Source organism: Chaetodon auriga, chromosome 6 (genome assembly GCF_051107435.1).
Source record: "Chaetodon auriga isolate fChaAug3 chromosome 6, fChaAug3.hap1, whole genome shotgun sequence".
In the NCBI taxonomy this organism is placed as follows: domain Eukaryota; kingdom Metazoa; phylum Chordata; class Actinopteri; order Chaetodontiformes; family Chaetodontidae; genus Chaetodon; species Chaetodon auriga.
Window position 1 is genome coordinate 9055188 of NC_135079.1, and position 24293 is coordinate 9079480.

General features: G+C 46.1%; 1 protein-coding gene across 1 annotated transcript; it reads left to right on the forward strand.

The window, feature by feature from the left end:
* The first annotated feature begins 837 nt into the window (after positions 1 to 837).
* LOC143322158 (filamin-C-like) lies at positions 838 to 23158 on the forward strand. The gene is made up of 46 exons (XM_076733133.1): positions 838 to 1305; positions 3696 to 3944; positions 5451 to 5548; positions 6755 to 6905; positions 7157 to 7275; positions 7400 to 7477; positions 7597 to 7759; positions 7936 to 8136; positions 9038 to 9175; positions 9368 to 9494; positions 9584 to 9720; positions 9824 to 10017; positions 10103 to 10216; positions 10323 to 10466; positions 10707 to 10830; positions 11095 to 11255; positions 11348 to 11438; positions 11587 to 11756; positions 11845 to 11962; positions 12056 to 12318; positions 12455 to 13052; positions 13621 to 13794; positions 14617 to 14779; positions 14861 to 15189; positions 15302 to 15425; positions 15609 to 15765; positions 15846 to 16035; positions 16143 to 16166; positions 16275 to 16516; positions 16623 to 16722; positions 16818 to 16958; positions 17068 to 17196; positions 17315 to 17488; positions 17623 to 17787; positions 17927 to 18130; positions 18240 to 18392; positions 18494 to 18616; positions 18729 to 18977; positions 19136 to 19405; positions 19505 to 19642; positions 19792 to 19907; positions 20703 to 20835; positions 20956 to 21132; positions 21242 to 21460; positions 21913 to 22134; positions 22810 to 23158. The coding sequence occupies exons 1-46, from the start codon at positions 930 to 932 to the stop codon at positions 22995 to 22997; spliced, it is 8118 nt and encodes a 2705-aa protein (XP_076589248.1). The 5' UTR covers positions 838 to 929; the 3' UTR covers positions 22998 to 23158.
* The last annotated feature ends 1135 nt before the right edge of the window (positions 23159 to 24293 follow it).

The following is a 24293-nucleotide window of genomic DNA, read 5'->3' on the forward strand; positions in this document are numbered from 1 at the left end:
TGCACAAACATTAATTATTGCAAATCAAAATCCAAATAAACAGGTCTTATTCAACACAGAGCTTCCTCCCATACCCTCCGTGAGCTTGCATTGACCTTTGCTTGTTCACATAGAGATGCATTTCACTCAGGGGTGGCAGATATCTGGGAAACACACGTAATGCAGTTGCTTCACCTTCACCAGGGTGACCTCATCCTTTAAAATCTCTCTCAGCGATCAAGTACAAAAACCCACTTTTTCACCACTACCCTCCGTAAAAAAGACAGTTTCTTGAGACAGAGAGGCTCACTACACTTCTCACTTTCTTTTCTTAGTTCAATTGTTCACCCACTTGGATCCTGAACATGACACACATACGCAACAATCGTAAAGTCCCAGCCCACAGCCGCCCAAATAGGAGCGCCTAAAAATACAGCCGCAACTGCTTCGCTGCCCGGGGTCTGACCAATCGCTGCCCCATCCTCCGCGTAAACCGACCCCGACTCCCGTTATCCTTATGGATTAACAAATAGACTATGATCACAGAGGCTGAGTGACGTGGCCCCGCGTCCTTTATATACCCATCTCTTTCCTCTCTCCACAGTCAAGTTAAACAACTCCAACAGTGTTGCTCCAGCTCACCTGCCACCAAACTCCATCTGTCAAAAAGCGTCATTCTTCTCGGGGCCATAAGGAACGACTTGTCGAGAGAGTGCCAATTAAAAAAAAGCGGACGACCAGCTGCCTCGCACGTTGTAAATCGGATCATTTAATCCATCACTGTCCTGACACAAGTGGTTTCTTCGCAAGTACGTCCGAAAAGTCTCTGGGCTGCTTTTTAAACTCCTCCAAGTTTGAACTTTCCTCCGCGGGAGCGCGCTTGCCATCGACTTGCTAAAGTTTTCTGCAAGTGTCACCGAGGTATAAAAGTGGACACGGAAAAAGCCATCATGATGAGCAATAACTACAGCGACGACCAGCTGCCTCCGCAGTACTACCAGGCCACCGACTTTGGGGAAGAGGAGGACGACGAGATGCCAGCCACGGAGAAGGACCTGGCCGAGGACGCGCCATGGAAAAAGATCCAGCAGAACACCTTCACCAGGTGGTGCAACGAGCACCTCAAGTGCGTCAACAAGACCATCACCGACCTGCAGAGGGATTTCACTGACGGCCTGAAGCTAATTTCACTCCTGGAAGTTTTGAGCCAGAAGAAAATGTACAGAAAGCACCACACCAGACCCAACTTCCGTCAGATGAAACTGGAAAATGTGTCTGTGGCGCTGGAGTTCCTGGACAGAGAGCACATCAAACTGGTCTCAATAGGTAAGTTAGACATGGCTTCTTAGATGGGAACAATTCAGCTGTAAAATGCAAACATAAAAAGTTACCAGACTATTATTAGATAGGAAAACGCTGGAAGATATCACTTTGATAGCTGACAGTGACCTAATAAGATGCAGTAATGTCAGCTGAGTGTCATATCTTGAGAAACACATCAACATTCTGTGGCTGCTCTGCTGGTATGTTATCAGCCCGGGCGTCAGCCAGCAGCGATACATGGCTTTCACAGGCCTCTGGAAAGCTGCATTGAGCTGGGGTCAACAGCTTATTGGAAAGTTACTGCAGAGGTGCCACTGAGGTCATTAACTTGTGTCAGGGCCAAGGCCTAGTGGCTCCACCGTATGCTTAAACTAACTCCTGCTGCAGCAATACGGCAAACTGTGGGCTGGAAATTCACTAGGACTGTGCTAATGAGACTGAGACGCAGTTTATACATGTGGACAGCGGCCACACACACACACACACACACACACACACACACATACACACACACATACACACCCCTCTATACACAAACACAAGCTGGCACACTCACCCATCTCTGCCAGGTCAGGGGTCAGAACGACTCACTGGGGCTCTTCGTTGACAGCTAGAGCCATCAGCAACTCCTGCGAGGGGAGGATTAACTCCGGTGGGATTTGGGGATCAGACTGTGGTACAGATAGCTGAACTTACAATGAATTGTTGTGGATGTGTGTCTGCAGAGTCGCCAGAGGAAGACTTCACTCCGCCAGACCGAACAGAATGCAGCCTCTTAGAAATATTTAATAACTGAGGAAAACTACTAGCTGAATCTGAGAAGTGCAGATATTGTAAGATGTAGAGTTATGGCTTAATTATACACCTGTAGACAACCCCACCATTCATACAGGAGGGAAGTTATTAAAATTTTGACAGAGTATTTTTCTGTTTTGGTGACTAATGGGCCTGCCACACACTTGAGTGAAATTCCCGGCATGGCTGAGGCTTTGGCCGGCAGACTGTGAAGGCCACAGTGTGTCCACCTGGAGTGTGTGTGATGATACTTGGGCAAACTCTCAATGGCAAGCTGAAATCTCAGAGGTCCTGTTGATCACAGGAGGGCAAAGGTCACAATCACAGCTATCACTTCTGCAGGGTTTGTGTGCAGAATAGTGTGTCTAGGACTTAATATGTTACCGTCCCAGCTGCACCACACTAGGTCAGACTGTTTTGATAGAAATAGGGCGTGATAATAGAAGTCCTGGCATTTTCCTTGCTCACACCCTCTCCCTCCATGCAGCTCTAGTGGGTCAGTGCAGCCCTCTCAAGATAATGTCTCATTCCAGTGACCCAGAGACACTAAAAAAATCCCCACAGGCTTAGTTGCACATGTGTCACAGTTTGTAACTAGATACAATTTGATGGATGTCTCTTTGACCACGCGTTTGCCCTTAAAGTCGGACACGGCAGGATCAAAACCACGCTGTGCCACATCGTGCCACCTGCTTGTGCCAGTCACACGGTGGCACATCAGACATTACTCTCTGATAGCAGGCGGCGATCTATGAAAAGATAAACAGTCTCAATAAAACAGTCCCGTGATAAACAACTGGCATCAAAGTTCCTCCCTTATTAAATTCTTACTGAATTAACCAGAGTGTATCACACAAGATTAGTCGATGAAACATTAAAGTCAAGCGCTCCTCAGAGATTCCTCGGCTTAAATGGCTGAATTTCTAAATTAAAGTGGATTTAAAATGGCTTATTTGACAAACTTTTCCTCTGAGAACTTCAGGAAATGAGCCCCGTGCTCGCTGTCAATGAGTCTAATCTCCACCTATTTGATTTATCACACACTGGCGCTACAAGTTTTGGACGTAATTGAAATCCAAGTGGCATTTATGCAGAGCGGGATCCACTTCCACATATCCTCAGCTGTCACTGTCTTCAGCGTACCATTGTGACTGGATGACAGATTGTCAGGGGTCCTCAGCCAGACAGCTGTCTGAGAGAAAGGGGCTCGGGGGAAGCAGCGAGGAGCATTAGATTCTTGTCTCCTCAGCAGTCAATCATCATTGTTTATATTTCTACTCAGAATAGCCTGGTCAACTCTGCAGAACAGCAAGGAAAGACTGTTTTGATGTAGTACACTCATGTACAGATCTTAAATTTTGATGGTTTAGCTGTGGGCTGCCTGGATCAGTGATAACGAAATACAAAATATAACCCGATTTTCTATTAGGTTGCACAACTCTCCCTGGAAGGGCCCATAAACAATTAACAATGAAAATACAGCTGGGAGATGCAGTTATCTAGCGTACCACCAAATACTGTAGGACATGGTGCATTATGTGACGTTTTGAAAGTTATAAATCCTCATGAACATTGTTGTCTCTACTGTCCAACTACAGATAGCAAAGCCATTGTGGATGGGAATCTAAAGCTGATCCTGGGTCTTATCTGGACTCTCATCCTCCACTACTCTATCTCCATGCCCATGTGGGATGACGAGGATGACGAGGAGACTAAGAAGCTGACCCCCAAACAGCGCTTGTTGGGATGGATACAGAACAAGGTGCCCCAGCTGCCCATCAACAACTTCAACCGTGACTGGCGGGATGGAAAAGCCCTGGGAGCTCTGGTCGACAACTGTGCCCCCGGTAAGAAGTGTGTAGCAGTCTGAGCTGAGTGCACAAGCCGGGTAGAATAAGTGCTGAGTCAGATTACGTGAGGTGCCTCTTTAAAGGCTTGTTGTATGTAGAGGTTTTCCTTGGTTGCTATGGAGGCTGGGGTCAGGCATTTGTCAGTCAGTGTATCTGAAGTATCACGTTCTCACAAGAATTTATCTCCTTTGGTCCTCATTAGAAATGAGGGCTATATATCCCCCACACATTCTGGAGCACACACACAAACACACATCCAGACCGAGGGTCAGATATCAGACAATGTAATCTGTCTCTGGGGACCAGGTAGTGTCAGTGCGTTGTAAAGGGGTTGCTGATGGCCGGAGGACGTCCCTGCCAGCTGTCCTACAATGACTGAAGCTTTCACTCTCACTGTTTCGGGCCCTGAGGCCCAAGCTCCGGCTTTAGTGTTTATAGCCTTGCAGCTACACAACACCCCCAAATTTGGGCACCATTCCTCCCCTTCTGTCAAGGGGGATGCTTGGCTCCACAACAAGATACAGAGTGATCTGTCACAGGGAGGTGCCTAAGCCACAGATCCAAGGTCCACAAGGCCACAATTTGAGTCAGCGCCAGTTTAAGCTTCTGCTTCCAACACTGAACTTTAGAGAACCCCTCCTAGCTGTGCTTCACAGAGCGAAAGGTAGAGGAGTAGCAAGAGGAGTACAGAACCGTGTTTAACTGTGTTTACATGAGCCATTGATCTGAGGAGACGCATCTTTCAAACACTGCTGCATTGCTGACCATACAAGGTTCTGCTGTTTCATCAGCTAATACCAAACAGCAGGGTAACTGATGAAACTAGCCCTGTTCTGAAACACTGAAGCTCTTTTAATTCAGATACAGATGTGCAAAACAAGTTAATTGCTCTGACCTGAAAGAAACCAACATTTCACAGACAACTTCCAACTAAAGCATACGTCTCCTTCTCTTGGTATTGCCTTGATGTTGCATTATGACCCACATGGCTATTCATGGCTTTACTCCAGATCTGACATCACTTTTACCATAGAAACATGGGGGAGGGCGCAGCCTGCTGCCTCCCAAATGACAGCTTCAGAAATTTTTTTCCGCACTGTCACTTCACACTCCTTCCTTCCATATGCATTCAGACTCAGCCCTGTTGATACTGTGGTCCCTTGTCTTTATTAATTGGATGATAGTATTCTATGGTGTGCCTGTATGGGCCTTTAAGTGGCCACTCCATCACCAACACTAATCCAATTTAGGCATTAGCAGCGCTGTGGAGGCTAGCTTTAGCCACAGTGAAAGTGCCAGAGCGTCTCGAGGTTGTTTGTTTTGAGCAGTCAAAATACACCTTCATTCAATTCACAGGAGCAGAGCAGTGTGGGTAAGGTCATGTGATGTTGTAGTAAGGGGCATTAGACAGATAGTAATGACTGCCCAAGTGACCTTACTATAGCAACTGCAGTGTAAGTCGGTGTTAGTAATTGTCTAATCACCCTGTTTACGTTCTGTCAGGTTTGTGTCCTGATTGGGCAGAGTGGGACCCAAACCAGCCTGTGCAGAATGCCAGAGAAGCCATGCAGCAGGCTGACGACTGGTTGGGTGTGCCTCAGGTAAGATGCATGATAGATGTCAGTCAAAAAAGTTCTTTTTAGCTTGCCTTTGCTGAGCCAGGTGTCAGATGGGTGGGGTTGATCGCATAGGGCACTGCAATGAGAAAAGCAGGGGTCTTCTCTGTTTTCTGATTGGCAACATAGATTATACTCAGTGGACAAACACTCAGGAAGCACCAATTATTTCCAAGCACTTTAAAACAAGTACCGAGATGCATTTGCAAATGCAAACATGCTCACCACATCCAAATACACCTGTGAGGCAACCCTGAGCTGAAAAAAGGCAGTGCTGTGCATGATATGGGGCCTTGTGTTTTTCCAAGGAGATCATGCTGGAGGGTGTCATGAAATATTTATTACCCAGCTCACTTCTAATATTTCCATTTACTGTATTGTAGCTCTCAGTAAGTGAGTTTGTAGGAGTTTTATTTAGTAGATTCTTGAATTTGTGGAGGTGTGAGATATCTTAACGCCTTCCGAGCCAGCCACTGAAACAGAGGTGTAAATATGCCTGCGTTCATCAGAATAACAATGTGAACAGTGCAAGAGTGCAATATTTCCAGTCCCATTTGTAAGACTCTGAGTCTCCGCATTGTAATGTGCACTATGCGGGTTGTTTACTTGTTTGTCTAAGACACGGGGTTAGCTATTCTCCATGAGGCTTAGCATTGGTGAGATAGCCGTGGGGTGTATGTCAGGGCTCTGCAGGCTTGGGGGTTGGATTCCTGTGTGGTGGTGTTAAGGAGATGTGGGAGAGGTCTGGCTCAGGATTAATCCCCCTGGCTGGCTTATTGAGGGCAACAATCCTTAACCCTGCTGTCCTGGGGTTAAATATAACCAGCGTGGAGCATGGCTTTGTGCCACTGTGTGATAGACAGGCAAACAAGTGCTGGAAGGGAAAGAGGAGTCAAAGGTGGTGGTAATAAATAAGTTTAATCCGTGTTAAATCCCATTGCAGCATGCATAATAAAGGAATGTTCTGTAAAGAGTCAATCATAGCCTTCTTAAAATGATAATAGAGCCAATTCAAACTTAAATAAGGCTATGATGTTTTTTTTAATGGTCATGGTTGTTGCAAGATGTTGCATAACAACTGAACTGTATCCTTTATGTTGATATAGAGCAGTAAAAAAAATGACAAGTTATTCACACACATACTGTACATGATTAACCCATGCTGTGTTGGTTGTCCTTTTTGTGCTACAGGTGATTGCCCCTGAGGAGATTGTGGACCCAAATGTGGATGAGCACTCGGTGATGACCTACCTGTCTCAGTTCCCCAAGGCAAAGCTGAAGCCTGGAGCTCCTCTCAAACCCAAACAGCTTTTCCCCAACAAGGCCAAAGCCTATGGGCCTGGTGGGTAACCCAACAGTGGCCATGAACACCTGCACAGTTTATATAAAATTATGAATGCATAATGAATATCGTTCATACAAAAGCAAGGATGCAAGGCAACAGTCCCAGAAAGACACCTTAGCAATAGTACAAGTATCTTACTCTCAGGAAGCCTTAAGATATATGTATTTTTCACTATGTTGCTTGTTGCTAAGAATGTTGCATTGGTCCAGACCTTGCAGAATGTATCACCACGCCGTGTGTCATTACAGGTATTGAGCCTCATGGCAACAAGGTGCTGCAGCCTGCTGTGTTCACTGTCGAAACTTTGGAAGCTGGCAGTGGTGAGGTCCTGGTCTACGTGGAGGATCCTGAGGGTCACAAAGAGGAGGCAAGTCATACCTGATGCACAAGGGATCTTAGTGTACAGGCTCCTAGCTTTCTCACATAATCCTGCTAAATTTCTGAAGTTTTGCAAATCTGACCCTCTCTCACTCTGTCCTCTTATTTTCCAGGCTAAGGTTAAACCCAACAACGACAAAAATAGAACCTACACTGTCACCTATGTTCCTAAAGTCGAGGGTGTTCACAAGGTAAGACCAAACCAGTTTTTTTTCTGCTGTACATTAAATCCACACATCACGCAGCACAACATGGACACGCCACTCTATTTAAAAGGTGTTTTAAATTTGTCTTGCTTTTGGCTCCTTAGGTTAAAGTACTGTTTGCTGGTCAGGACATTGACAAGAGCCCCTACACTGTGAATGTAGCAAAGGCTATGGGTGATCCCAGCAAAGTGCATGCCAGGGGACCAGGTCTGGAGCCCACAGGCAATGTGGCTAACAAGCCCACCTACTTTGACATCTACACAGCTGGTTAGTATGGAAATTCAGCCACTTTACATACTGACATGCAGACATGCAGGAATGTGATCTGATAAAACACTTGAAGTGTTTAAAACAGTCAAAAGAATCACTAGAATTTTCTCAAAGAGACAAAAGCTACATCAAGTTTGACCCGTGATAACTGATCACCTTCCTGTCACACCCAGGTGCCGGTAATGGCGACGTCAGCGTGGTCATTGTCGATCCTCAGGGCAAAAAGGACACAGTGGAGCTCATCCTGGAGAATAAGGGCGACAGTGTTTTCCGTTGCACCTATCGTCCTGTGCTGGAAGGGCCTCACACCATCCACGTACTGTTTGCAGGCCAGGAGATCCCCAAGAGCCCTTTCATTGTCAACATCGCAGAGGGTGAGCCATCTGTCTGTGCTGTAAATTACTGTCGGACAAATCTGATTTCTTAGCGTGCTGTTAGCGTCAGGGTGATCTATCCATCACAATCTGCAGTCATCTTTATTTACCCTGGGAACAACCACCAGGCATAGACCATAACCCTTCCTATCTGTCATTTCTAGCTCCATCCATTGCTCCTCCTGTGGGAGCTCCCCTGCAGATAGTCCCTCAGTCAGTGCGCACCCCTCCTGGAGCGAAGGGTGGGAGGGGGTTGCCCCCCCCAAAACCTGGCCGCCCAAGTTAGTATGGTCTGCTGGGAGGAGCTTGTGCCCGTTGCTCAGCCAGATCCCCCCAAACCTTTCCCTATGCCCTGCAAAATGCCCCTCTGTGCTTTCTCTAAGATTAGGGTGCCATGGCTCAATGCCGTGCTTGGTCGCCTGCTCCATCTTCTTGCATCCTGCAGCTTGATGGTTTGGTTACGTTCAGAAAGTGATGAGATGTTTTACAAATACTTTACAGATTGCCCCACTTTGCATTTCTGTCCACTTGTTCTTCTCTGTTAAATTTCTTTGCCTGTGCTGTCGACATGTTTGTTTTTATCACATCTAAATTTGCACCAGCCAGCATTCAGTTTAAGCCTGCAGTCAACATTTCAGAGTGACTGAAATGTTGTCAGACGCTCCCTTGATGCTCTCAAATGTGTCAATATCCCATTCAGCATTCTACACTTTGTGTTAAATGTGCTGCAAAAAGCATCATTCTCATTTACAGGTTCTGTCACTCAACCTGTAAGAAATCCTACACGAATTGGATGTTTTACTGTCTTTGCTACTAACATTGCTGTCAACTGCTGGCTACTCTCAGTTGCCTTTTGCTTTGCTAACTATTTCTCATTCACACTTGTTGTCATTCCTTTCAGCCATGAACCCAAATGCCTGCAGAGCCACAGGCAGAGGCCTTCAGCCTAAAGGCGTGAGAGTAAAGGAGGTTGCAGACTTCAAAGTTTTCACCAAGGGAGCTGGCAGCGGAGAGCTGAACGTCTCAGTCAAAGGACCAAGTGAGTCAGACAGCTCTCTCTTCTCTGCATCACTCCCCACTCCTCCTCGAACATTTTTAGAATTATTTCTTTGTTTGGGTTTTTGTTTGAAAGCTAGCATTCACATAGCATATGATAAAACACTGAAAAAGATGCACAAACTGTCTTAACGACTTCATAAAAATCCATATTAACTGTATTATTCATCCTCAGCTGGTGCAGAGGAACAAGTGAAAGTGCGAGATGCAGGAAACGGTGTGTATGAATGTGAATATTATCCCCTTAAGCCTGGTAAATACACAGTCAGCATCACCTGGGGAGGCCAGTCCATCCCACGCAGGTAGGGTCCTATTGCTGCCTTTAGCTATTCATTAACAATGCACATTCACATTTACGCGAGGTAATATTGTGCATTCTTGTGTGCCGCAGCCCCTTCGAAGTGGAGGTGAGTGAGGAGGCAGGTTTTCAGAAGGTGAGGGCCTGGGGTCCTGGTCTGAAGACTGGCATGGTGGGAAAGTCCGCTGACTTTGTGGTAGAGGCCATCGGCACTGATGTTGGAACTCTCGGTGAGCCATGTGCAAGTGATATGAGCTCTTACAGAAGGAAAGAGGAGTCGTTTTGTGTATTCTAAATGTGAAATCTGAATGTTTGAATTATTTTTATGTTCAGGCTTCTCCATCGAAGGCCCATCACAGGCTAAAATTGAGTGTGATGATAAGGGTGATGGTTCTTGTGATGTACGCTATTGGCCCACTGAGCCAGGTGACTATGCTGTCCATGTCATTTGTGACGACGAGGACATCAAGGACAGCCCCTTCATGGCCCACATCCTTCCTGCAGCCAATGACATCTTCCCTGAGAAGGTAATTCACACTCACTGAATTACATACAATTCATATAAAGCAGGTTATGGTGACCTGTTTTGATTATATTCTAAAAATGTTGCAGGTGAAAGCCTATGGCCCAGGCCTGAAGCCAACTGGCGTCATTGTGGACAAACCGACTGAATTCACCATTGATGCCCGCATGGCAGGGAAGGGTCACCTCAAGATCTATGCACAGGTACGGAGAGCACCAGTTCGTGAAACATTCATTGTTTATTTATAAGAACATGTTATTTATATTGCATGTGGCGCTCCAGTACTGACATGCTTTTGCATCCACTAAGGATGCTGAAGGCTGCACCATCGACATCAAGATCACTGACAAGGGAGACAGCACATTTCTGTGTGTGTACACTCCTGTCAAGCCCATTAAACACACCATCATCATCACGTGGGGGGAGGTCAATGTGCCCAACAGCCCCTTCAGGGTAAGAAACATGACAATGCACACACACACATACACACATACACAAACACACACACACACACACACACACACACACACACACACACACACACACACACCCACACCCACCCACAACTGCTGCTCTTAACATTCAGTCAATTTAGTATAATGATACTCCACTGAATATAGGCAAAGTTAAAGGACTGCAGCAGTTGTACTTGAACCAATTGCTTCTGCCTCAAGTACACTGTGAATTCATTAGGTGCTGGTTGGAGAGGGTTCTCATCCAGACAGGGTCAAGGTCTATGGGCCTGGAGTGGAGAAGACAGGGCTCAAGGCAAACGAGCCAACATACTTCACTGTGGACTGCAGTGAGGCTGGTCAAGGTGAGCATGTACGAGGAGATGGTGTGGGTGGTTAGTTACAAAAACACTTGTGAGTTTAGCTGGCTCTTAATGAAATTAATGAAAACTATAAACAGAGAAAATAAATCTGCGCAGTTTAGCTGACAAAGCTGAGGCAAGTTGTTTGAAATGTATGAAATGCACTTAAAATAAAGCTCTGGGCAGTGGAGAGAGTGCTTCTCTTTATTCAGATCATCTACTTTTGAATGACCTTAGTGAACTCTGCTCATTGCTATGCACCATTAGGGGACATCAGCATTGGAATCAAGTGTGCCCCGGGGGTGGTTGGCCCTGCCGAAGCAGACATCGACTTTGACATCATCAAGAATGACAATGACACCTTCACTGTCAAGTACACTCCCCCGGGTCCAGGCCGATATACCATCATGGTGCTGTTTGCCGACCAGGTAAGAATACAGTTTTCACTGCAAGAGCTTTGGAGAATGATTTTTGGAGTTTTCTTTACACTTCAGTAATTTCTTCTGATTGGCTTTGTCAGGAAATTCCGATCAGTCCTTTCAAAGTCAAAGTGGATCCTTCCCACGATGCTGGCAAGGTGAGAGCAGAGGGCCCCGGACTCAACAAGACAGGTGAGATCAACTGACACCAAGAACCAGAATTAGTGAAAATACCAAGCATTCTAAATTTATATGTATTTGCATTTGAACAAAGACCCACTGCAATACAGTATTTGATTAGACGAGGATTGGCAGCACTGACAAAACACGTGTGTTTCAGGAGTGGAGGTGGGCACTCCAACCCACTTCACCATCTACACGAAGGGAGCTGGCAAGGCCAAGCCTGAGGTGCATTTTGCAGCATCAAGCCCAGGAGAGGCGGTTCGTGACTTTGAGATCATCGATAACCACGATTACTCCTACACTGTCAAGTACACGGCTCTTCAACAGGTACACAGTAGACCTCTGTTTGAAGCCCATTACCTTTAGAACAGATGCAGAGATTATTCACAACAATGCCTCAAATGTGTCTTTACAGGGTAACATGGCAATTTCAGTCACTCACGGAGGAGATCCCATTCCCAAGAGCCCCTTCCACATCACGGTGGCACCACCTCTGGATATTGGAAAGGTGAAAGTGGAGGGATTAGACAACAGTAAGTTACAAACACTAAATACTCTGACATTTACAGATTTAAAAATAATTTAATTGCAACAGTTGAAGTGTTTCATGTTAATCTTTCTTGCAGAAGTGGAGGTTGGAAAGGATCAGGAGTTCACTGTTAACACAAAGGGTGCTGGTGGGCAGGGAAACGTAGGTGTGAAGATGACCTCACCGTCTGGCCGACCAATCCCATGCAAGCTGGAATCAGACAAAGCCGATGGCACTCACAGTGTGAAGTACATTCCCCCAGAGGAGGGGCAGTACAAGGTTGATGTCAGCTATGATGGCAACCCGGTGATGGGAAGCCCCTTTGGGGTTGAAGCAGTGATGCCTGCTGATCCTTCAAAGGTAGAAGTTCATGAAAGCTGCATGTGGTTCTTCACTTTGTCAATACTCGAGGCTCATGAAACATGACATACAGATGTTTGATGCTTTTGAATAAAAGTTTGCAACAACAAAAACTGACCTGATTGTTGCATTGCAGGTGCGAGCCTTTGGCCCAGGCCTGCAGGGAGGCATTGTGGGTAAACCAGCTCCATTCACTATTGACACAAAGGGAGCTGGTGCAGGTGGGCTGGGCCTGACGGTGGAAGGTCCCTGCGAAGCCAAAATTGAATGCCAGGACAACGGTGATGGCACGTGCTCAGTGTACTACCTGCCCACTGAGCCTGGGGAATATGCCATTAACATCTTGTTTGCTGAGCAGCATATCCCTGGCTCTCCCTTCAAGGCTGCAGTGCGCTCAGCATTGGACCCCAGCAAGGTGACAGCTAGTGGACCAGGTCTGGAGAGAGCCAAGGCGGGTGAGCCAGCGACCTTCACTGTGGACTGCACCCGGGCAGGCGATGCGGAACTCACCATTGAGATTGTGTCAGAGACTGGGGCTAAGGCTGAGGTGCACATACAGAAAACTGCAGAGGGGACCTTCTCTGTTACATACATCCCACCTTTCCATGGTGCACACACCATCACGATCAAGTATGGTGGCCATATGATTCCCCAGTTTCCCAAGGTCCTGCAGGTCGAGCCATCTGTGGACACCAGCGGGGTGCATGTCTACGGTCCAGGAGTGGAGTCCAGAGGTAACAAGACCCAAGACATGAGCTTAAAATGAATTAGAACTCTATGTAGGTTTTAAATAAACGTATGTATGTATGTATGTACTAGTGCTGAAAGAATTAGTCAGTTAACTGATTAGTTAATTGTCAGAGAGACAGTTGAAATCAATTATCAAGCAAATCACCCAACTAGGTCCACTTTCTCAGATGTAAATTTCTTTCTTCTCTCTGTTTTGTATCACTGAAATTTCAATATATTTGAGTTTTGGACCAGTGCCCAGAAATCAAAAGCTATTAGGAGAAGTCACCTTGGGCTCTGGTGGATTTTAATGCCCATTTTGCTGAATTTTCTGATCTGTCTCATAAACTAGACGCTCAATTGATGAAAGAAAAAAATAAATGACAGATGAATCTGTAATGAAAATATTGAATTATATACCATATTATGTAATATTTTAACTAGTTCATAAACTTTTCATTAGTCTGCTCTAAAGATTTATTTATTTAAGATTCAAGTCTAAATATGACTGAGCCTACGCAGTTTTGTTTGTCTTTACCAACAAATCACCTGAAGGGGCTCTTTTGTTTCTAGGGGTCCTCAGAGAAGTCACGACCCACTTCATTGTTGATGCCCGCGCCCTCAACAAGGTTGGAGGAAATCATGTGAAGGTGCGCATTATCAACCCCTCCGGCACCAACACAGACACCTACATTACTGACAAGGGAGATGGCACCTACAGAGTGGAGTACACAGCATTTGAGGATGGTAAGAGAAAAATATTACGTTATTTCATATAAGAGCTTTAATTCTCAGTTATATGATCACAAGCTCGAGAGGCATTGAACAACAGTGATGGAAGTACAGATCTGTGTCAAAAGCTACCTAACCTGCTGCAGATAGATACAGGGTTTTACATAGAAGGGCTGTCTGAGAGAGTGCATAGAGACAGAAGGAGAAATCACTAACAGGTGCTTGCTTTGGGCGCCATTTGGGAATAAAGCAGGAGAGTGGGAAAAGAAAGAACGCGAGAGAGAGCGGTATAAATACAGAATGATGCAGTGGAGCAATGATGTGAGGGGCAGAGAGCAGGGAGGCAGAGAGGCAGACAGACTCTGTTTTATAAATAGTGTGCTCTGGAACAGAAGCTCTTAACCAGGCAGGTATGTGTGCTGAAGGCTGCCTGCACACAACTATACAGCAGGGGAATGACAGGGGATATTAATAGAGACCTATAACACAAAGCAAAGAGATCACAGAGCACTTCTCCACCAGCAGACATGCTCTAATATCATAGCAGAGCGGCTGGGAATCTGGCATATAGGCCTACTGAGAGGGCTCTGTCAGAAAAATGTTGTAACAGAATAATGAATAGGGAACAGATGTAATGCCTTGTACATTCACCAGAGCGTCTGCACTCTAGATGGCGTCTTTTATAAATAAACAGATGTTTATCTCCCTAAAAGGGAATTTGTCTGGCCCATAATTAAAAGCAAGTGGCAATAACAGAAAATATTTGCTCGCTATGAGAACACTCAGGCATTGAGGAATGATGTCAGACACTGAACTGATGTATCTGTTTGTGTGCAGGAATGCATCTGATTGAGGTGCTGTATGACGATGCACCTGTGCCTAAGAGCCCCTTCAGAGTGTCTGTGGTGGAGGGATGTGATCCGACCCGGGTCCGTGCCTTTGGGCCAGGTCTGGAGGGAGGAATTACCAACAAGCCCAACTGCTTCACTGTGGAGACCAGGTACTGTTGGGTCACATTTAATGGAGAAACTTGGGAGAACTTGAGACGTGCAATAAATTAAAGTGCTGGCTTCTCTTTCAGGGGTGCTGGTACAGGAGGCCTGGGCCTTACCATTGAGGGAGCCTCAGAGGCAAAAATATCCTGCAAGGACAATAAAGATGGCAGCTGCAGTGTGGAATACATCCCCTTCACTCCTGGGGACTATGACGTCAACATTAACTATGGTGGTCATCCTATTCCCGGCAGTCCATTCCGTGTCCCAGTAAAAGACCCTGTGGACCCCAGCAAGGTGAAGTGCTCGGGTCCAGGTTTGGGCACTGGAGTGAGAGCCCATGTTCCTCAGACTTTTACAGTAGACTGTACCCAGGCTGGTCAGGCCCCACTGGATGTCAAACTCTATGGCCCATCAGGTAAAAGTACATCCTGTTTAACTGTGAAAACCCATTAAGCTTTCCTGCTCTAAGCTGACAAAGATCAGCAAGCTGGCGGTATGTCATCATTTCCATATTGTCTGATTTCCAGGTACTGTGGAGCCAGCTGGTGTGAAGAACAATGGTGATGGCACCCACACAGTTCACTACACCCCAGCCCAGGATGGCCCTTATACTGTAGCTGTCAAATATGCTGACCAGGAAGTCCCACACAGGTACAGTGTGAATTAAAAAAAACCTGGCAATATGTGCAGATAGGTCTTAATTAAAGTTCTGCTCTGTCTGGCTGGATTTAAAAAAAAAGAAAAGTGTAGTTCAGCAAATTTTCTATTCCCATTTCTGTCTTTTGTCGGACTGGGCTTAGTAATTACACTTGACATTCTCTCCTTCTTCCACAGCCCATTCAAGGTAATGTCTCAGCCTGGGCATGATGCCAGTAAGGTACGCGCAAGTGGCCCTGGTCTAGACACAAAAGGTGTGTCTGCAAGCCTCCCTGTTGAGTTCACCATTGATGCTCGTGATGCTGGAGAGGGACTGCTCACTGTGCAGATTCTGGTGGGTTCAGCCACCGTTTACACAATTATTTCTGAACCATAGGCCACCACCTAAAATAACTCCATATTGTTTATTGACAGGACCCAGAGGGCAAGCCAAAGAATGCAACCATCCAGGACAACAGGGACGGCACCTACACTGTCTCGTACGTGCCTGACTCTACAGGCCCCTACACTATCACCATTAAATATGGAGGAGATGAGATTCCCTACTCCCCATACCGCATCCAGTCTCTGCCCACAGGAGATGCCAGCAAATGTCGTCTCACAGGTAAGAAAATCATTGTGCATCCATAATTCTGCTAATAAATAAAAATAATGTATTACAGTTGCAGCTTTTATAGATTTCTATTGAAAACCTACATTTTTCCTTTCCAGTTTCTATCGGAGGACACGGCGTGTGTGAGTAACCAAGGCGTTGTTTTTATTTCTGTGCTTCATTGCTAGAAAATCTTACAATCCATGAATTTATGCAACACCTCATCCTCATTCCCTCTCTGTCCTGAACAGCAAACCTTCAGAAGCTGCAGACCTCTGAGGATACAGTTATCACAGTGGATGCCAAGGCTGCTGGGAAAGGCAAGGTGACCTGCAAGGTGCAGACGCCACAGGGGATGGAGCTGGACATGGATGTGGTGGAGAATCATGATGGGACCTTTGACATTTACTACACAGCCCCTGAACCTGGCAAATATGTTATTACCATCCGCTTTGGAGGACAAAACATTCCTAAGAGCCCCTTCCAGGTGGTGGTGAGTACAAGAGTATTTAAACAGCTGCTACAAGTGTGTTTTTATCTACTCTTGTCCTGACACTTGTATGAAACCAACTATTTCTCTTCACTCTCTGTACTGACAGGCCACAAATGAGCCAGTTGTTCCCCGCGATACTGTGGATCCTCTCTTCCGTCCTGTTAACTTTCTCGTCCCCTTCACGCCACAGCAAGGAGAAATCACAGGTGTGACAAACACCGCTCAAACAGAAACAACACACACACCCACAAAACATCTTTTTTAGGTCACTGACATTTAACCAAGCCGCTGTCATTTCCAGGTGAGGTGCGGATGCCTTCAGGCAAGACTTCCCGCCCGCATATCACTGACAACAAGGATGGCACCATCACAATCAAATACCAGCCCACAGAGAGAGGCCTGCATGAGATGGACATCAAATACGAGGGCAACCACATTCCAGGTCAGAAACACTGACCTGACTTTATTTTTTTTCTATGCAAAACATGAGAGACATCTCATCCTGAAACAGTACTACACACAGTTACTACCAATGATTATATCCACTACAGGAAGCCCTTTGCAGTTCTATGTGGATGCCGTGAACAGTGGAGTGGTGACTGCTTACGGTCCAGGTCTGAGTTACGGCATGGTCAACAAGGCTGCCACTTTTACTGTGGTCACCAAGAATGCAGGAGAAGGTACCATATCTGACTTTTCCAGTGATATTCCAGCGTGCTGATACAGTTAATCCTTACAAGCTGATGTCAGCACCCCACTGCAGAAAAGTAAGAAGCCGGGCTTTTTTCTCCCTCTCAGGCGGTCTGTCACTGGCAGTGGAAGGTCCCTCTAAGGCCGAGATCACCTGTAAGGACAACAAAGACGGCACCTGCACCGTGTCCTACCTGCCCACAGCTCCCGGGGACTACAACATCATTGTCAAGTTTGACAACAAGCACATTTCAGGCAGTCCCTTTACTGCGAAGATCACTGGTGAGGAAATAAATCATTTCTCCCACAGGCTGACTTTTTTATACAGCTGATTTTTACATATTTATAGTGAGTGTGTATGTAATAGATCAGGTTTTAGGGGCTGACAAACATCTAAACCACCTTTTTATATCAAGGGGATGACTCAATAACCCGGACATCCCAGCTGAATGTCGGCACAGCGGCTGACGTGTCCCTGAAGATCGCAGAGACTGATCTGAGCTCTCTGACTGCCAGTATCAGAGCACCATCAGGCAATGAGGAGCCCTGCCTGCTCAAGAAACTGCCCAACAGACACCTTGGTGAGATATGGACTTGCCAGATAAGAGGCAGAGTAGAACACAGATAAGACACTGAGGCTGAGATTCATCTAATGCATTTATTTTTCATTTTGCTTACTGTTGATTTTCTTCTTCCTCTCCACCTCTTTCATGTTAACAGGTATTTCTTTCACGCCTAAAGAGGTTGGCGAGCATGAAGTGAGCGTGAGAAAGGATGGCATGCACGTGGCCAACAGCCCTTTTAAGATCATGGTTGGCCAGTCGGAGATTGGCGAGGCCAGCAGAGTGAAGGCTTTTGGTAAAGGCCTGGTGGAGGCCCACACTTTCGAAATGGCTGAATTCTTTGTAGACACAAGGAACGCAGGTAAGCTTTTAGAGACGGTATGTTTCACCTTTATGACAAGCAGAGTCAGAAAAAATGCAAAGGCAGCAACCTCTTTTTCATCTTCTCTCTGCTTCTCTTCTTCCTTTAGGTTATGGAGGTCTGGCATTATCAATCGAGGGTCCGAGTAAAGTGGACATCAACTGTGAAGATGTGGAGGACGGGACGTGCAGAGTGACCTACTGTCCAACAGAGCCTGGAAGCTACATCGTTAACATTAAGTTTGCTGAAAAGCACATCCCAGGTTAGAATGTTTTGCTTGGAAAATCGACAAATACTAAAATATCTTAAAATAAAAGAAACAGCATATATTTTGTTTGCTGTATATGTGTTTGTGCCCTCCAGGAAGTCCTTTCACAGTGAAGGTGACCGGAGAAGGAAGGATCAAGGAGAGTATTACCAGAAAGAGACAGGCGTCTTCTATCGCCTCAGTGGGCAGCACATGTGGCCTTAACCTCAAGATCCCAGGTGTGTACAGAAGTCAGCTATAAGCGGTCAGAGAGCAGCGGTCAACTATCTTAAATAAATGAGCCTGCGGTGTACTCACATTTGTATTCTCACTGCTTTTTCCTCGCTGTAGGAAACTGGTTCCAGATGGTTTCAGCTCAGGAGAGGCTGACAAGGACGTTCACCCGTAGCAGCCACACCTACACCCGCACTGAACGCACAGAGATCAGCAAAACCCGTGGTGGAGAGACCAAGAGGGAGGTGCGAGTGGAGGAGAGCACACAGGTGGGCGGAGGAGGAAGCCCCTTCAGAGATGTTTTTGGAGACTTTCTGGGCAGAGAGAGCCTGAGCAGCTTTGCTGGGATTACTGCCAGACCTGAGGGTGAGAGTCAATTTAAACCCAGGTTTTGACTTGATTTTCCTTAAACTGTCCACTAAAGGATATATATTGTAGTATTTCTTAACCTAGAAAATCTGTTATCTGTGCCAATGTCTCGGTTTTGTGTAAACACGTCCTCTGTGCTGCTCTGCCTCATCCAGTCGAGAGTGGCTCTCAGGCCATGACCGCTCAGGTGACCAGCCCCAGTGGGAAAACAGTGGATGCTGACATTGTGGATGGAGGGAGCAGCACATACAGCGTACGCTTCATCCCACAGGAAATTGGACCCCACACTGTCAATGTCAAGTACAGAGGCCAACATGTCCCTGGTAGCCCCTTCCAGTTTACTGTGGGCCCCATGGGGGAGGGAGGAGCGCACAAGGTCCGTGCAGGAGGCCCTGGTCTGGAAAGAGGAGTGGCTGGGGCGCCTTGTAAGTTCACTCTGTGGTATCAGTGCAAAGAAGTGTCCTTTCTTAGTGCAGTTTAACTTAAGATGAACCTTCTAATTTAGCTTTGTTTCACCCCTCAAGCTGAATTCAGTATCTGGACCAGAGAGGCAGGTGCTGGCGGTCTCTCCATCGCTGTAGAGGGCCCCAGCAAGGCTGAAATCTCCTTTGAGGACAGGAAGGATGGTTCCTGCGGCGTCTCCTACATAGTGAAAGAACCAGGTAGAACTTTTGTGGCTCACACGTGCAGAATTTTCCTCATTTGAATGTTTTTTTTTTTTGTACATAAACTGCTGAACTTTTCAGTAATTCTTCCAGACTTCCTCCAGTTCATTTGATGCTGAAAGTAAATAACCTGTCTGCTTCCCCAGGCGACTACGAGGTGTCAATCAAGTTCAACAACGAGCACATCCCTGACAGCCCATTCATCGTTCCAATTGCTACACTGTCAGACGAGGCCCGCAGGCTCACTGTCACAAGCCTTCAGGTAAGATCACACTCGTGCACGCAGTTGACAAAATTCACATTAATTTGCTGAACAAAACAATCACAGACATGAGCACAGCACTGAAAAACAGGACTGGATGACAGATTGCATGTAACATAATGTATGAGTTTAGAGATATTTCTGTCTAATAGCACTTTGCCCTTGGAGTGTAATTGAATGCCAGTGTTGGAGCATTATCCACAACTATAATACTGTGATGCTGGCCAGTGATGAAGGGCTGGATTAACTGTCCCTTGCTAATGTGGGGCAACACAAGCTGTGCTATGTGTGGGCAGTCAGCTCGTCTGTGTGACTGTGTTTCTGCCTGAAAGGAAGAAAACAAGAATAGAGTGAGCAGGAGATAAAGTCCCTATTGGAGATACCTGTGATAGCTCACAATATTGGTCTCCTCACTCCACAGATGCTTGTTTTATTTGCTTTCACAGTTTCCATTGCAACTGCCAACAATGCTAAAAACATATATTTTTAGTCAACTCAAATGCCACTTCAGAGTGCTTTTCTACCGCAAGAAGCCAGGTGAAGTGCAATATCAGGGCAACGTTTAAAATGTCACGCTACCTCTTATGTCTGGGAGGACTGCTCGTCCGCCTGTGGGGCAAAAACACTAAACGCCTCGCTGTAAACTCTGACCTTTTCTGCCTCTCACACCCAACCGCTCCATCTATTCTCGTTCAGGCATGAGTCACACACTTTGTGTCCCTCGAGGTGCAGGCACACAAACACACACACGCATGCACGCACACACATGTATTCTGATTACATTATGTTTTGTAGGAGAAGGACTTGAAGGTAAACCAGGAGGCGTCGTTCATGGTGCAGCGCAATGGGGCTCGCGGTGTGGTTGACGCCAAGGTCCACACCCCCTCTGGCTCCTCTGAGGAATGCTATGTCACCGAGCTCGACAGCGGTACGCACCAACCTCACTTTGTAATCGAAAGTAGACTTGACAACACAGAGAATTCAGCTTTTTTTTTCTGTAAGCGTCATTTATGAGTAACAGATCAGTAACATCTTCACTTGTGTGCAGACAAGAATGCGATCCGCTTCATTCCACGGGAGAACGGAGTTCACTCTATAGATGTCAAGTTCAATGGATGCCACATTCCTGGAAGCCCCTTCAAAGTGCGAGTGGGAGACCCGGGGCTGATTGGAGACCCAGGCATGGTGACAGCACATGGCCCAGGACTGCAGGGAGGAACCACAGGTAGTTATCACCGCCACTGTTCCAAATATACACCACATTTGCTGATAATTTGGCGCCTTCTGTTTTTATTTTTTGAGCATCTTTTTCTGCCTTTCCCTCTTTCCTCCAGGTGTACCCTCAGAGTTTGTGGTCAAAACCTGTAACGCAGGCTCTGCCACTCTATCAGTCAACATCGACGGGCCATCCAAGGTCAAGATGGACTGTCGGGAGTGTCCTGAAGGCTACAAGATCACCTACACGCCCATGGCGCCTGGCAACTATCTCATCACCATCAAATACGGAGGGCCACAGCACATCGTGGGCAGCCCTTTCAAAGCTAAAATCACAGGTCTGCTTGACAGTCATTCTCCCATCTGATCTGTTGATCTCAGATGACGAGTGTCTCAGTTATGAAACAAATGTTCCTCTGAAAAATGTGTGGAAGTCAGGAAAATGTTATGTCATCTTGGTCCATTCTACTCAGTGTACGTCTTACATAAAAGCAGCTTTCCTCTGGTACTACACTGATATATTCCTGTCACTACTTGGTGTATACAAACTCCTTTTTTTATTAAAATACTTTGGAGTCCTGGACATTCCTTTTATTTGAAAATGGTATGAAATATTTTCCTATTTGAGCTCAGGTACCAGTCCACATCCATCCGGACTCTCCACAGGAGCAGCAGTGTGTTTGCTTGCCTCATATCTTTGTCAATACTGAGTGTATTATATAATGTCTGGACTGAGCCATGATGACATTAGATAACCTCGCTCTCGCTAATGTCTCTCCCTCCCCTACAGGCGCCCGGCTGTCAGGGGGACACAGCCTCCATGAGACCTCCTCTGTCTTGGTCGAAACGGTTACCAAGACCTCCAAAGTCGGAGGTGCCTACAGCTCCTCCTCTTCCACCACCTCAACGAAACTGACATCTGATGCCAGCAAGGTGGTTTGTCGTGGAACAGGGCTGTCCAAGGCTTTGGTCGGACAGAAAAACAATTTTACAGTTGACTGCAGCAAAGCAGGTGAGATGATCAGCGGCGTAAAGACACACACCTCATATTCAAAGAGTAAAGACAAATTTATCAAACACACACAGCTTCTCCAGACACCGCAGACTAAAGCAATATTGATTTTTGTCACTTGTGGGCAGAGGAACAAGCTGTAAACACAACACTCATATGTTATCACCCCATAAAGTTGTTATGAGGAACGTGTTAGCAAACAATGGCAAGTTTACACATCCAGCAAACAAAATTAGCATTCTTTTGGAGTCGTGTATCTGGCAACCAAGTCTTGTATTCACTCTCCTTTTAGTTCTCTTTGTTCTACACCAACTCCTGAGGGAAATATCTGGCTCTTCAGCGGCTAAATGCTCCACTACAGAGCTAGTTGCTAACTTGGTCTGTCTGGAGTTTGGGCTGGGCTGGTAGCATACATATTAATTTTTACTGAAAACAGGTCCCTGCTGATGCTGAAAAAGAAGTTAATTAGTGAGAGGACACAAACACATTAAAGCTGCAGGCTGTAAAACCAAAACAAAGAGCTGAAAGACACTAAAACGCTGGGGTAGAGCTGAGGCGAGCTGCAGAACTGGGTGACAAGTTCTCTGTGGGTTTGTCACAATGGTGACCCCTCTGAAGTTATAACACAACCACACACAAACCTGATCACTGAACCCTTCTTCCTGCTCTGTCCAGGTACCAACATGCTGATGGTGGGCGTGCACGGACCCCATGCTCCCTGCGAGGAGGTGTATGTCAAGCACATGGGCAACAAGCTCTACAACGTCACCTACACCGTCAAGGACAAGGGCAGCTATTCCATCATCGTCAAATGGGGTGACGACAACATCCCCGGGAGCCCTTACAAAGTGGTTGCACCCTAAAATGAACTGCACCAACGCCCCGTACCCTCTCTTCCACTGACCCACCACCCTTTTGTCATCATGTGCACGCATCAATCAGACTCCCCAGCACTTCTTTCCCGGCGCTGCTCTCTGGCCTTCAGCGGATTACAGTACACTCAAAATGCACTAAAACCTGCAAGGACATTTGCTTCCAGTTTTCTTGATGACAGAGCATCTGTTGTGCCAAAGTTTTGTATTAACTCCAGAAATTACATTTACAAGTATGCATCCACATTCAGAGTGATGTAAAGGCAACAGCGTGGTTTACGAGTCCTTGAGTGATGTTAGTTAAATGTTTTGCTCGGTCCATAAAATTTCCTCTCTGCGTTCTGTTGTGTCGTAAACGAATGGCATAATAACTGAATGTTAAGACATGTTGGAGTAATCAGCAGTATTGAAGTGTGATGCAATATGGTTTTGTATGGTTTAAGAATGAGAAATTGACTTTTTTTTTGTTATATTAACCTATTTTTGGTAAGTCTTTACCGACCTAATAAAGATTTAATGGCTAACTTTCCAGACAAAAGTGATTTTATGAATTTATTTATGAATTTGAGTGAATTTATTTGATTTCTCGCCGGACCCTTCGCTAATCCAGCAGGAGGCATTTCTTACTTTTAAGATTTTGATACTTTCATCATGCAGCTATTTTCAGACCACTGCTGGTTCTTCTGTCAGAGCAGCTGTCAGGATATTTTCTCTTGATCAAAGAGGTGCTCAGCTGGTAGTATCCAATCTAGTAGTATCTAAGACAAGTATCTAAAAGATAGTTAGATTTCATGGCTTTTAATATTTTGTTTTACATCTGGGGATCTTGCGCCCGTGAATCTCCTATAGCCATTTGTTTGCCTTCGACATCAGTTCATCATCAGTGATTAGTATTGCACTGATGAAGCAGTCCAAGATATTCTCTCAGTCCTCTCATTTGCATCCTGTACTTGTGCAGATGCAATCACAAGATGGCAGCATAGTCAAGCTCTCCTCTATGGTTACGTCTCATCCAAATACACCAGAGCAAAACTCCATTGTTCCCAGTGAAGATTAACTACACCATCCTTTACACGAGGGAGCCTGCGGAGCGTAGAAACCAGAGGCATCAGCTTCCATTGTGAGTGTAATTAATCCTGTTGGATCAGAGATGGAACACAAGTGGTTTCTGTTGTGGCACCCTTATGGGGGGGGGGGGGGGGGGGGAGAGACCCTGCTGAGGCACAAATCAACCAGAAAGAAGGGAGGTTCATCCTTTTGCTTGTGTGTGTTCTCATGCATATGTGT

Bases quoted from the DNA above. Each gene is read 5' to 3' on its own strand.
- LOC143322158 (XM_076733133.1), top strand. From the start codon at position 930: ATGATGAGCAATAACTACAGCGACGACCAGCTGCCTCCGCAGTACTAC. The intron at 12,319-12,454 runs GTAGAAGTTCAT...GTTGCATTGCAG, and splicing joins TGCCTGCTGATCCTTCAAAG to GTGCGAGCCTTTGGCCCAGG. The intron at 15,766-15,845 runs GTGGGTTCAGCC...GTTTATTGACAG, and splicing joins TGCTCACTGTGCAGATTCTG to GACCCAGAGGGCAAGCCAAA.